General features: G+C 33.9%; 3 protein-coding genes and 2 non-coding genes across 6 annotated transcripts in view; 1 reads left to right on the top strand and 4 right to left on the bottom strand.

The window, feature by feature from the left end:
- LOC125060221 overlaps positions 1-9,161 on the bottom strand; it is a 31,841-nt gene extending 22,680 nt beyond the window's left edge. Inside the window, exons 1-3 of the mRNA XM_047665014.1 lie at positions 8,585-9,161; positions 8,298-8,430; positions 7,588-7,609 (exon numbers count right to left, since the gene is read on the bottom strand). Of these exons, the coding sequence (XP_047520970.1) occupies positions 7,588-7,609; positions 8,298-8,430; positions 8,585-9,028 (599 nt within the window). The 5' untranslated portion in view covers positions 9,029-9,161. The remainder of the gene's footprint in view (positions 1-7,587; positions 7,610-8,297; positions 8,431-8,584) is intronic.
- Trnat-cgu lies at positions 7,330-7,401 on the bottom strand. The gene has a single exon. It is a non-coding gene; the product is annotated as a tRNA-Thr (tRNA).
- Trnaf-gaa lies at positions 7,754-7,826 on the bottom strand. The gene has a single exon. It is a non-coding gene; the product is annotated as a tRNA-Phe (tRNA).
- A 937-nt stretch (positions 9,162-10,098) lies between the features above and the next one.
- On the bottom strand, positions 10,099-10,909 carry LOC125060429 (ribosome-recycling factor, mitochondrial). Its single transcript, XM_047665335.1, has one exon. It carries the CDS (start codon positions 10,853-10,855, stop codon positions 10,106-10,108), a length of 750 nt encoding a protein of 249 aa, XP_047521291.1. The 5' UTR covers positions 10,856-10,909; the 3' UTR covers positions 10,099-10,105.
- A 525-nt stretch (positions 10,910-11,434) lies between these two features.
- LOC125060229 (poly(A) RNA polymerase, mitochondrial-like) lies at positions 11,435-14,646 on the top strand. 2 transcript variants are annotated; one of them, XM_047665023.1, is made up of 7 exons: positions 11,435-11,585; positions 11,655-11,830; positions 11,960-12,280; positions 12,362-12,490; positions 12,877-13,088; positions 13,217-13,449; positions 13,863-14,646. In XM_047665023.1, the coding sequence occupies exons 1-7, from the start codon at positions 11,492-11,494 to the stop codon at positions 14,492-14,494; spliced, it is 1,797 nt and encodes a 598-aa protein (XP_047520979.1). In that variant the 5' UTR covers positions 11,435-11,491; the 3' UTR covers positions 14,495-14,646. The 2 variants fall into 2 exon arrangements, with proteins under 2 accessions (XP_047520979.1, XP_047520978.1); XM_047665022.1 differs by having other exon boundaries at positions 12,871-13,088.
- Positions 14,647-14,859: the final 213 nt, after the last annotated feature.

Here is a 14,859-nt window from a genome sequence, read left to right as displayed (position 1 = left end):
TTATTTTCATGTAATTTAGTTTTGCTCTCAAACATCACACAAGTTAAAATTAGATCAACCGGATACTTATGAAAATATGTTATTAAATGGAAATACACGCTTGAAGATGGCTTGAGAACTTAAGAAGGCGCAGCGCTAACCAGATCCATGCAACTTCCACACAATCGAGTAGCACGCAATATCGCAGCACAACTCACGAGGGGACTCTTTGTATTGAAGAAGTCGCATGGGTCCGACAAGCATCCGCGAATATACAATGTTAAAATTAATTAAAAAAATCGGTTGTCTGTAAAGTCGGTTTACTGACGATAGTTGAACGTGACAACGTCATATGAAAATACTGATGGAATGGTAGCATTTTTCAAAAGAAAGAAGGAGGTAACTAAAACGGAAATCACAATTGAATTGATCAAGTTACATTTATTTGTACGCATAAATACAATTATGTCAATTTTAAATGGAACGCCTCAGATGGAGGTAACGCCTCAGAGCGAGGTAACGCCTCGGAGCGAGGTAACGCCGCATGAGTCATGTTTTCTCGTGCGTGCAGCCGGCTCCATCGAATTATAAGACGTTGTCACGTCAAAAAAAACATAGCAAGGTTGCTAAAACGACTCGGCGAATGGTCTCTATGGAGTTTCTGAAAATGTCCATCAAGTAATTTTTCATCACAGTTTTATTGTAAATTTAGTCTCCTACGCCGCTCAAAAAATCTACTAGAATCATACACTATACATAATCCTTATCCACATACAGTATTATATGACACTGCATTCAAATATAAATGATTTACAGAATGCCACACATGATAACATTATGTTTTACATCAAGTTTTTGCAAGTCACGCTTAACCTGAAATATAACAGGTCCCTAAAATACTTTATAACAGGAAAACCTGATTAGCTTGCATGGATCGTGACATGAACGATCACGTACTCCCCCTAGGAACATTTACGTGATCGCGGTCGGCTAAACTCCGAAGGATAACCGCAAGGGAAGTTTACTTCTATGTGGGTTCTTGACCATATAAAAATTTACAACATTACATTTAGTACGAAATATATTCTACATATCATAGCATAACTCAAATTACAATTCTAATTAAATTAACATTTCTCTTACTCATAATCAAAAACCTAAAGGGAATAAGAAGCCCCAAGAAAAGGTGGATAGAAGAAATAGAAGCGTTGTCAGGCAGCGAATGGGGAAAGAAAGCCATGGACAGCGATATTTGGAAAAAGTTAGAGAAGGCATACCTTCGTAGGGGTTCCAATCAATTGGTATTGAAAGAAAACAAGAGAAAAAAATTATATAATGTATATAACAAATATAAGCTATTTTTGTAATGATTGGAAATTAAACGGGCTTATATAATTATTATTACTCTTTATCCACGTAACAGTATTATATTCACAATAGAGTTTTTTATAGAATAATTGTAACAGAAACAGCTGGTGGCCATCGCTAGAACGTCTCATACAAACGAACCCTAAAACGTACAAGCTCTCGACATTCAAGTGCCGAAGTACGTGACCACGCAATCGTAAATACTATTGGGATTCTGCATTCAATCTGAACACTGAACGTTCTGGAAAATTGAGAAACCATTACAAATCCAAGTCACTTCATTGGATATTAAAAAACTCTAATACGTTGTTTCGTTTCATCCCATGATGTATTTTATTTTTGCTCTTAAATATGTTAAAGACAAGATATACAGGTGTGAAAATGACATGAAAACTTAAGAAGGCAAATTTATGCAACTTCCTCACAATCGAGTAACCCACAATATCGCAGCACTCACGAGGGGATTCTTTGTGTTGAAGAATTTGCATGGGTCCGCCAAGCATGAGCGAGCCAATGTAAATATGTACAATTAAATATAAAATAATTAAGACACAAGGTTGCTAAAACGACTCGGCGAAAGGTCTGTATGGAGTTGCTGAAAATGTCCTTCGAGTAATTTTTCATCACAATTCTATCGTAAATCTTTGTAACAAATATATTCAGTGATAGCAGTTATACTCGTAATATGTGTGTGAGTAAACAATGCTTTAAAAAACTCAGCTTTAGTCATGTGATTGTGAATATCACTAAGATATAGTCTGTTATACCTAAAATGCTTGCTATCCCTACAATTTAATACAAAATGATGCTGCGTCTGCGCATGCACTCGGGTCAATAACCGCACGACCTCATCTGCCGTCTATTGTTGTGCTCTTGACCTATTAGAGTCTCACGTGAAAGCTTGAAGCTCGAATGATTCTTTGAAAGCGGTTTAAGTATTTTAAGACGCAACTTGGAACAATCTTATTTTAGTATTGAATTACAGGAAAACATCGAAATGTTTATGTTACGAATTCAGAGAACCGACAAATATAAAATTATATTGAATTCCTATGAATAACTGCCGTGTGGTTTTGTTTGAGTCCGTTTTAAAATATACATAGGTCAACACATACATGCTTTGTGCACTGTACCGTTTCTATACTGTTGGAGGTATTTTAGGTTAAATAACTTACGACAAATTGTTGTTTAATGTTTCTACCCGAATTATCGGAGATAGACATTCAAATAACGCTATAAGGCTCGCGTAATTTACAGTATTAGAGGCACTAAACCTGTTTCAGGCTAAAGTACACCCGGGCCCTGAGATAAATGTCATGGCTTGCACGCAGACCAGTCACGTACGTACCAAGTAAATCACGTTGTAGATGCCATGTAGCAATTTACTTAGGGCTTATCCGTTTTCTCTTGCATCCATATTCGCAGAGGGACTAATGCCTACAGTGTGTCTCTGCCAAAGGACGGCAGCATATTGTGCATTGTAATACAAAGTAGTTTAGTCTTATTTGACTATTAAATTATCTGTGGCTGTACAATTAAAAGAAGCAATTTAGCTACAAAATTTAATACCTGATTAGTTAACAGTGGTTTATAGTGCTAGTGGACGCTTGAGGTGTTTGAACTGATTTTTAACATGTATGGGGAACTGGATGAACAACTCTGTGTACCCATTATAATTAAACATAGTATATGTAAACTAGCAGCGAATGGAGAAAGAAAGCCATATTTGGAAAAGCTGGAGAAGGCCTTTGTGAACCCGTGAAGGGGTTCCAATCAACGGTACTGAAGGAATTTAGGATATTTATAAAGATATATAATTTGCATAACAAATCTAAACTGTACATTTGTAATGATTGGAAATAAAGGTTTTATTATTATTATATTGACAAATAAATTATTGCAGGTAATGTACTCAAAAATAAAACTTCATATGTGTTCAACATAATTATTAAACTAAAAATTAATTTGTGTTGTGTAAAAAGTTATAAGCTTAAATTATTCGACTCTAAAAACGTTTAGAATAAAAAACCTACAATGTTTTCTGTTCATTAACCGTCTTCATTAGATATCTGGATACCTCTTTTTATATATTCAAAGATCATTCAAAGGTCAGTAGACCGACACGTAACGACAGATTTGGAATGTGAGAAAACCCTAAAATGACTTCTGTGCACCTAAAGACACTGGCCAACTTGTATTATGGATTTCTTCGTTCGGACGTATTTTTTTTTTTTTAATTAATACGTAATCTGATATTCGGTCACTGCAACAGTGCTGCCATTTACCGTCTCGACCGCTCTAAACAGTACAGGACTGTATGGTTAAAGTTTGTGGTACTATGTAACTCCGAACGTTCAAGTATAACGCAATGAGATGCAATCCTTAAAGCCGGGTCCACATTTGTAGCATTTCGGTGTATCGTATCTCCGTTGCGTGGCTTCGGCGCGTATCATGATCGTTAGTTTGGACGCAAAATGATACCCGTTTATGATACATGCCGTATCGGATACGGCCCGATCCGCACTAAGCGCGTATCTTGATACACCTCGTATCCGATACGCGTATCACGATCGGTGGTATGGACGTATTTTGATACTGTATCACGATACTGTATCGCGATACGATACTTGATACACCGCGAACCATCCTGTGTCGGTTTTTTCGCGATCATCAAAGGGAATACACAACATCAACATGCGAGTGAAATTTTTGTATTTTCCGCTGGTATGCTGAAATTTTAAATCTCGCATCAATGGTATTCCACCACGTTTGTTTCGGTTTCTAAACACTTCCAGCGCCGTCTACGTCTAGATTTAACTTTTTTTGAAATACTATTAATGATAATATAACAGGCGCTAGTCACCGCCAAACTGTGAGCAATTGCTGACATGGCTAAACCGTTAGGGAACGAAGACATGACTGAACATTACGAGAAGGGAAAGGTGCACTGAAAGACACGCGCATCATGATACATCGGAAGAAAAGTGAAGCGTCTATATTTGTAAAGTTAAAGCCGATACACTGACATGATACAGCATTTGATAAGTATGGACGCGTTTTTTACAAGATACGCCTTAAATATACGACATGGACAAAATGAGGGTCCATATTTATGATACAGATACTAGATACGATACGACGGATCGTGATACGTCAACATGCTACAAATGTGGACCCGGCTTAAGCCGGGTCCACATTTGTAGCATTTCGGTGTATCGTATCTCCGTTGCGTGGCTTCGGCGCGTATCATGATCGTTAGTTTGGACGCAAAATGATACCCGTTTATGATACATGCCGTATCGGATACGGCCCGATCCGCACTAAGCGCGTATCTTGATACACCTCGTATCCGATACGCGTATCACGATCGGTGGTATGGACGTATTTTGATACTGTATCACGATACTGTATCGCGATACGATACTTGATACACCGCGAACCATCCTGTGTCGGTTTTTTCGCGATCATCAAAGGGAATACACAACATTGCGATTGCATTTGCATGCGAGTGAAATTTTTGTATTTTCCGCTGGTATGCTGAAATTTTAAATCTCGCATCAATGGTATTCCACCACGTTTGTTTCGGTTTCTAAACACTTCCAGCGCCGTCTACGTCTAGATTTAACTTTTTTTGAAATACTATTAATGATAATATAACAGGCGCTAGTCACCGCCAAACTGTGAGCAATTGCTGACATGGCTAAACCGTTTGGGAACGAAGACATGACTGAACATTACGAGAAGGGAAAAGTGCACTGAAAGACACGCGCATCATGATACATCGGAAGAAAAGTGAAGCGTCTATATTTGTAAAGTTAAAGCCGATACACTGACATGATACAGCATTTGATAAGTATGGACGCGTTTTTTACAAGATACGCCTTAAATATACGACATGGACAAAATGAGCGTCCATATTTATGATACAGATACTAGATACGATACGACGGATCGTGATACGTCAACATGCTACAAATGTGGACCCGGCTTTACATGAATCATGCGCACTACCCAAAAATCCCTTGTTTACAAGCCGAGAGCAGCCGATAACGATTTACGTCAAAACACTTTTGGCTTCGTATCAAGTGCATCATTGATTCACTATGCTAAATATAAAAACACCTTTCTCGTTTCTATGCTAGGGGAACAATAAGGACGTAATATAATCTCGTTAAAAGGTTTGATGACGTCTGTTCATTCAATTTCAGGGAGTGCGTTGCCCTTATAAGGGCCGTGGTTGCTATTTTAAGAATACGCCATATCGAATAATCAGGCAACTTTAAAGATTATTTTTATATTTAAGAAGTCTAAACCGGACTTACTTGTTTCTTACAAAGGAAAGCTAAAGTAAAAACTAAATCCTTAATAACTATTATTAACTAGCTAACTAAGTGTCTGATTGTAACAGTTAGTCAAATATCAGTTGAACAATATTGTATATAAGAGAGATAGTCAATTATAAGGAAAATTGTCTAAGTTACACATCCGAGGTATGGAGTTAGGACTTAGAACGGTTCTACGAAAGAGAGTAGATGGTTTAATTTGAAAAACTTGGGAGAAATCGAGAAATCCTTAAGTTTTTAAATGGCTGGCATTAGTACTTTATACGCTGGTGAAAGTATATTTAACAGCAATACATTTTATTTATACAATAGTACAGGTTATGACAATTTTAACTTTAAATTCAAATTTAATAGTTGCAGTCCTTTTACGAGTAAATGTATGAGTAGCATACAAAAAAGTCCTAGTTAATATTCAAGAAACTATAAAATAAAGGAAATGTTTAGGAAACGGTCTAATTCCCTGCCGTACATCATGTCGATATCAGAAATAGCCTGAACCTGGAGCCCAGCCAGCGGAAAGCGGATATGACGTATCGATGCTTTGTAAATAACGACGTAAAATACAACGTATGGGTTTTTTGGTTAACGCGTCAATATGGACAAAAATAAACTGTAATGTTCAATACCGCTTATCGTTATAATTGAATGGGAATGTCCACTATTATTCCGTAAATTATTCTCAAATGCGATTATGGTCTTTAAAGTTAGAGAGATACGCAACTCGCTCCCAAATTCAACTAGCTTATCTAGTCCTAAATTCATAAGATTTCTGGAGAAACATAATAGTAACTTAGTTATACCACAAATTCGTTAATTCTTACAGCGCGTCTGTGCCTGAACCAGGAGATCCGGGCTTTACATTTCGGAAAATCCAATATTTCAGGTGCGTAAGTATAGAACCAATTTGCCACTTGAAAAAACACAGATACAGGCACAAAAATCTATCTCTATCGGCACACGAGAGTTCATAAACAACCAAAAATTTAACTTTAAAATACCTTTCCTTTTTATAGTTTGTTTTTTTTATTGTTGTTTCACTGTATCTACTTTATTTCACTGTCCGCATATTGACGGCAGCGCTTTTTATTGTATAGGTACGTAAATTTTTTTGTCCTAATTTTGTGGTCCAAATAAAAAAAAATCTAATCAGATAATGCTAGTTGAGGTAAACAAAGCGAATGTAAACATACATTTTTTACATGCCTTACTTGACTTAATTGTATGACAAAGAGATAAGGCTGAACAGGATATGTCAGGTAACTGTAAATAACGGTACTTCATGGTACAAACTCGTGTAGTATATTGAGGAAGAATGCATCTCTATTAATTGTCAGTCTCTCAAAATCAGTCGGGATAAAGTATCCTTATTTGTTTAATATTAAATCAACAGTTAAAATAACGAAAAAACCGTAACAGTTAAAGGTTGCCTCGAGATTGACCGAAAAAAGGGATATATAATTAAATGCCACCTCAGCTCTGAGATAGAAATTAACAAAGGCAACTTGCCTATGCATTCAATTTATTAGTGAACCAAAATTTAGAACTGTCAAATTTCATAAATTAGATTTGTTCTATAACTATAAGGTATATTAGGAAGCCTAATCATACGACAAGTTCTTAAACTAAAATAAAAATACGTTGCCTCCTGTGAGGATTGAACTCACGACCCCTGGTTTACGAGACCAGTGCTCTACCACTGAGCTAAAGAGGCTATATGTAGCCTTCGCCAAATAGGCCAACAAGTTACATTGAAAATATTCATATGAAATAAAAAATAGTAAATAAAAAATAATTGTTACTTGTAATCGATTGGTTATAAGAAAAAGTAATTAATGTTTAATCGCCAACGGGCAACTAGGTAATATTAATAAATTAAATTTGAACACTAAGAACGTACCTTTGCGATGGTGAGGATTCATCTGAAAAAGAGTTTTCTTTTGATAAATATCTTCAGGCTAGAACAGAACTTCTCCGTACTTAACTAAAAGAAGTTCAACCTAAATATATTCTAACTAAATCTAAAAAATTATTCTTATGTCAAATATTAAACAAAACAAAAGAACTGCCGAAACCAGGGATCGAACCAGGGACCTTTAGATCTTCAGTCTAACGCTCTCCCAACTGAGCTATTTCGGCTGATACTTATGTTTTAAAATTTACGATCATTTTCTTTCATTTGGCCTAAGAAATCATTGAGTAATATAGTTTTAGAAATTCGGTATAGCACCAACTGAATAAAGTAGGAGGTATTGTACTAACGGCAAATATTAATTAAATTATTTATATATAGTAGAAATAGCGACATCTAGTTAAATAATGAAGTATTATTCTAAAGGCAACATAAAAACCACACCAAGTAGATACTATCCCACACAATAGATGGCGGTATGTAGTAAAGACCGAAATACTTTAACTAATATCAGTTTATTTTCGGTTTAAAAAATATATAGTTTTGACTAATTCCTGTGATAGTTTACTATGTTTATAATTGATTATGATATAATATATTATGTTTATCAAATATTATGTCAATAAACATTGGTAATATGAAGATAACTATATCAATTAATATGATAAACTAAATGAATTGCAAGGTAAAAAATATACCTATTTTCTCAACCTGAACGGCCTTGTCAGCTGCTACTTTTCCTTCTTCATTTAGCAATACTCCACATGATTGGTATAGCCGACCACAGAAGTTTTTAGTCTTTTGTATATTCCCATATTCTTTTATTTCCTCCTGAAAGTGATTTTATAAATATGTGAGAAGATATTTCAAACATGATTTACTTATTGTTTTTGTATTCTTTTAGTTGTTGTTACTTTACAATAACAAATGTATGGTAAATCAATGCCATAATTATAAAGTTCTTACAGATGATTTGCCACTTTACCTTTAATTCTTTTAATCTGGTGTGGGACCGACTTGAATAACATTGTCTGACATGACTTAGACTTGATGATAAGTCTACTTCATCCAAATTCAGAATCGCTGGTGCCGAAGATTGAGCGTGAAGATTTTTAGCACTTTTCACATTTTTTATTTGAAGAGAAGACTTTTTCAAATCTAAAGACTGCAGAGTTCTTTTGGGTTTCGTACTGTGTATGATCTTTTTGGGCTTTACATTTTCAGGAATGTAGTCACGCAATACCGTTGGAAGTTCACTTATTACACCGGAACTCAAGTTTGAAATACTTGCTTTGCCGCCGAGACGTACGGAAGAAGTGTCGTGGCGGGTAATGTTTGGATTTGATTTTAAACTTGAACGAGATATACTGTTAACGCGCGGCATAACCCTGTCATAATAGTTTTTAGTTTTATGCTGATTTCTTTCCATTTTAATGGTAGTATAAGTAACGAAATTAAATAGAATATAGTTCAGTTGGAATAGTCAGTGAAGCAAAACAATAAACATTCTACGATATCGCCAGATGCCAGCAGACAGACTGACTGTAACGTCAATTGTCATTAATCACTATCGGCATTTATATATAGTGTAAAAACATTTGACGTAACAAGTAGAGCCTGTGGTAGATTACATCTTTTACATAATATTTACCCACCGAACAAAAAAAGGATAAGGTTAAATTTTTGACGTGTATTGAGTATTCAGTATTGATATTCTTATATATATATATATAATGAAAAAAAATGGTGTTCGTTTGAGGCTCTTTCACGCTTAAACCACTGATCGTATCGACATGAAACTACCACCATTCGATGCGAAAATTTTTAAATTCTGAAAAAAAAAATTTATGGCTATTTTTTTAAATTCCAACGTTCCTTCATTTTTTTATTTCTGTTTTACTTTTATGAAAATTTTTCCCGCTAATAAAAACAAAAGAGGCTTCCTAGAACCGCAAAACGTCAACATCTGTTAAAAACTCGATTTTCGAAATATTTCAATTTTCTTAGCGGGAAGTTAAAAAGAAGAATAATAAAAATATGAAAAAAATAAAATAATGAAACATAAAATTTATTTTAATTCGTCCAGCAAAGCGGGCGCGAAACGACTAGTTTGATATATAGGCATTTAGCTTTGGCAACTGCCAAAAATATAATACACAAAAACTTCAAAATTAGCAGAGGTCTACACTAACCATAATATGTTGCTATGTTACAATTGAAAGTAAGAATGTAAATTGCTCTCATTTTAATAATATATTTTAGTTATTATATGTTAAGGTTAGTTATTTATAATGTATTAATTAGTTATATATTTTCTCAATTAAATAAATTGCTCTTATTATTTATATATAGCAATAGCTCGAAGAATATCATACAAATACCATTAGTTACAAAATAATGGTGGTGTATGTTGCACCAATGTTGTTTTAATAATAAAAAATAAGGTGATTTTTTATTTATTTATTGACTACAAAAGTAACTTTACAATAAATAACAATAAATGCTTTTAATTTCCTAGAAGTTCTTTATTTTTTATTTCAAAAATGTTTTTTGCATCTGTTTGATATTGTTCACATAAAGCAGTTATTTGTTTTACAATATTATAAACTAAATCTTCTGAAACACCAGTCTGTTTTTTACTCTTCTTAATGAATTCATTTTGAATGTCCTTCATAGCATCTCGACAATTAATATACAAAGCTTTTGCATTCCTTGCCAGGGCCTCCCTATGCTCTTTTGTCACTTTAGGTACGGGCACATACAACCTAGTTCCATCTTGTTGTGGATTTAAGTTTAATCCTGAGCTATGAATTGCTTTTAAAACATCTGGTATGACTTGAGGAAATGATGAAAAGTCTATAACAAGTGTTTTTGGATTTTTTCTTATGATCTGAGCGAGCTCCTGTAACTCATAATCTTTGCCTTCATATTTGATTGGTAAGGATTCTATTGAGCCTGTTGTAGATCTTAGTGATAGATTCTTTGCAAAATCCTCTCGCATTTTTTCAATTGAGGTTTGGCATCTACTTTTTAGCTTATTCACATCAACTAATTCTGCCATCATTGTTGGATTAATATCAACTTTCGTTGTTTTGCCTTTCTTTTCTTTACCTCTATCTTTACTTTTAGCATAATTTCTGATTATAACTGTATTTGTATTTAAAGAATTTATACCTTCATAGCTTTGTAAGAGGTTAGGTTTTACATTCCTTAAAAATTTTGAAAACACTAAACGCTGCACAAAACGACTAGTCATTTTGTATTAAAGCTTGGTATTGTCGCAACCAGATCAAAATAAATAATTTCTGGCGAATATATACATTACAATAATTGTTATTTACTCTCAAGGTCCACTGTTGAGTGTTGACACTTGACAGTTGACTCTGACTATTGATTTTTTTTTCGCCCATGGCGAAGGCTATAGTTTTTCGACAATACCGCGTAGTCTTTCGTAGAATATTGACTATTGAGTATGCAAATTGCAGATTTCAGAAAACAGAACCTAGATTATAGCTGTTTAAATATAATTCAAATTTCCTTATTATATATATTTGAGCTGTCAATCGCAATCGCAAATTTAAATAAATCAGGCTAACTAAGTAGATGTATCACAAAGCACATCATCTTTATTCGTGAAATAAATTGACAAAGCATAATTATTCATAGCTTACATTTTTCATGATGACACCTATGATAAAAGATTTATGATGTCATAATTGCAGACTGCAGTTAATTAGTTTTGACAGCAGTCGTCAACAAAAATATTTTCTATTTGATCTGTATAATGACAGTCTTTCTAGTTTGTGGGTATCTGTGAATTGTGATTATTTCTGGAGCAATATTATCATTTTGGGATTGCTTAGATTTAATTTAATTTCCTAGTATTTTTAAAATGTCTGTGTTATTACAGACAATTAAATTGTGTCTTAATAGAAAACCTTATAATACCTCTTATTGTAAATGCTTCTCCTTTAGAAATAAATCAGGTATTATCTAATATTATCAATACATTATAATAAATTTGTTACAGGTTATATTTTGTTTTAAATTTTCAGATAATTCTAAAAGATTTATTACATTTGACGAAGTTGTGGCACAAAGAAGAGCCGAAGCACAAAAAAGTCTCGTAGTTCAAGTAAATTCAGAGTCCTCATTTAATGAACTGTATGGATATTGTTCAAAATATGCAACTGTAAATGATGTTCACCATTATAAAAACTCAAGTGACGAGGTAAAATAGCATGATAAATAGTTTATTTAGCGAAGAGTATTAAAGAAGGTTTACCATATACATATTTTTCATAATTATAAAACTTACAACAGAACTTTATAACAGCACTTATTAATTTGTTTCTTGCAGCATTATATGCTTATTGAATTTAGCTCTGAAGATAGCATGAAGGATGTTTTACAAGCATGTAGTGCTCATCAAAAAGATGTTGATATTATGTCTGTACAGTCACCATTTCTTTGGTTTCGAGCTGCTTCGGGAGCAAAAGAAAAATTTCCTGCTAGTAATAAATTATTAGCAGTGAAACATGGTAGTTGTAAAATTGATGAAGATGTATTGTTTGATGAACTACAAAACTGTGAAACAGTCTCACATCAATTGCAGCTACTCTATGATCAAACAAAGTTGAATGATATGGATGTAAGGTTGCGGTATATGGTAGCTAGGCAGGTTGGTTATCAAAATAAATTTTAATGAATATTCTTAAATTGTGTTTAGAGAAAAATAAATTCAAAGTACATTTATTTTTAGCTTGAAGTGATATGTAGCAGTCTTTATGCAAACATAGCAATCAAGCCATTTGGTTCATCAGTGAATGGGTTTGGTAAAATGGGCTGTGACTTGGACCTTGTTTTAACAAATATTGTAGCCCCTGAAATGGTAAGTGTTATCAAATTATTAAATTGCTCTGAGTTTTGTAATTTTAGACTATCCTATCTTTAAGTTGGGTTTTAAATGTCATCGCACGAATTTGATGATACTGATTATGCAGGAGTCTCGGACCTTCATTCGATCTACAAGTGATTTTTGCTGCCGGAAACGCGTCAGTATCATCAAATTCGTGCGACGAAATTCGAAATACCCTATCTTTAAAATTTTAAAAGAAATGTCTTTAAGTAATTTAAAAAAAAAAAAACTATTGAATATTACATAATATATTAAAAACCACTGTAGTTTATAATGTTACAGTGTTGTCATCAAAAAAGTTTTTCTTATGCCTTTGTCGTTACACTCGTTCACAATATTGTACTGTCATGAAGTTACAGATGGACTCCAAAAGGCGTTTAGTATTTCAAGAAAAAAAATGTGAAGGTGGAAGAAGCCCTTGGCAGCGCCATATGGAATTAGTGGCAACATTACTTGAGCTGCGTGCCCCGGGTGCAACCAGAGTGACCAGGATATTAAATGCTAGGGTGCCCATAGTTAAATATTCACATGAGATGGCTGATCTAGAATGTGACTTGTGCTATAATAACACGTTAGTACAAATTTTTCAATAAATAAATTATATAATTTCCACAATGTCAAAAGAGTGTCAATATTTATTCAAAACATATTAAAGTAAATCCTGGAGACTCCAAACTTCATATCAACTGATTTTTGCAGTTCTGGAGTATACATGTCCGAGTTGCTATGGTTACTTGGGTCTCTAGATTCACGAGTCAGGCCTCTAACATTTGCTGTGCGGCGCTGGGCGCGTGCCTGTTCTCTTACGAGTCCACATCCTGGAAGGTGGATAACTAACTTCCCTCTGACACTGATGGTCCTTTTTTTTCTTCAGCAGAAAAGAAATGATGGTATTGTACTGCCAAGCTTGAAGTACTTGGTAAAAATGTCTAGTAAGTATCACTTCTACTGTTTAACTTTTTATTAAGTGTTGCTTAAGACGATCTAAAAAAATTTTTTTTTTGTTTTCGTCAAACATTTTCCTTTAATTTTGTTTTTCATTGAAGCAGTAATTTATCGACAGGTGGCGCGGATTCATGTTTAGAAATAGTTTTTAGTTAATCTGAATATGCAGAACGCAGTGCTTTTAGTAAAAATGTTATTCTGCTAAAGTCTTTTTCTCATTTTGTTTGGATAGTCAATGCCTTTTGGCCTATAGGGAGTGTACGACGCTGTCAGTTATCATGATTTTACATACCCACTTTTTTCAACAAATTTCAAAAGATTTTTTATTTGAAATCCATTGGAATACTTATTAAATCTGTGTGTGTGTTTCCTGTTTGTTTAGTATGTTTATTTACTGCAGGTAAAGAAGACGTCCGCATAGCCGAAGAGAATCTCAACTGTACGTTCCTACGTGACCTAAACAAACTACCAGAAGACAGCTATAGTCAAAGCAAAGACGACTTACAAACTCTTCTATTTCACTTCTTTGAATTTTACGCGCAATTCGATTTCCAAGACAGAGCCATTTCTATTAACGAAGGTGTTCCAATCCGAAAACCGAATGCGCTACCGCTATATATTGTCAATCCTCTAGAACCATCGCTAAACGTGAGCAGAAACGTCAGTTTCGAAGAGTGTGAGAGACTTAAAATGGAAGTGAGAAATGCAGCATGGCATTTGGAGAGTGTTTTAGATGGCAAGAAAACAGACGATTGGGGCTTATTAGGGCTCATAGAAAAAAAGACCACGAGAAGTCTTAAAAAATTACTACGAGTCGGAAACACACATAGATTAGTTTCCGTAAAAGACTTATTTGTCGAAGACGGCGAAGCTTCGGAAATAAAAAAATTAAAGACTGATGAAGATATAGAAGATAGTGTGAAAGACATAAAAAATAAATTGGACTCTAAAGACCAAAAAGAGCGAAGATTGAAATTTAAGAACACACAAGTTGCTAACGAAGTGTACAGGATAAAACTGAATAAATTATGATTGTTTTTAAATTCCTAGCGAGTGGGGTGTATGATTAATTATATGAGAAAAAAGGAACGGTGATCATAAAGAATTTTTAAACCAGTGTTTCATCTTAAACATAACATTCTTACAAAGATATATGATTTTGATGAAATATTGTAAAATATATATAGAAAAAGCCTTCTAAACTGTATGTATGTGATATTGGACGATATTTTAGTATGAAGATTACTTTAGGTATGTGAGCTAAAGTTTGTAAGTTGTCCTCGAAATCAGAAACTAAAAGTTCATTCCCAATCATTTCAGTAATTTGAGTAAAATAGTGACGGATCTGACAAAAAGTAAATTTTACAGGGCAGTCAATTCAAAATAATATAATCATG

The sequence above is a fragment of the Pieris napi genome, chromosome 21 (genome assembly GCF_905475465.1).
Source record: "Pieris napi chromosome 21, ilPieNapi1.2, whole genome shotgun sequence".
Lineage (NCBI taxonomy): Eukaryota > Metazoa > Arthropoda > Insecta > Lepidoptera > Pieridae > Pieris > Pieris napi.
The sequence above is the reverse complement of the archived record's forward strand: the minus strand, read 5'-3'. Positions and strand labels throughout refer to the sequence as shown.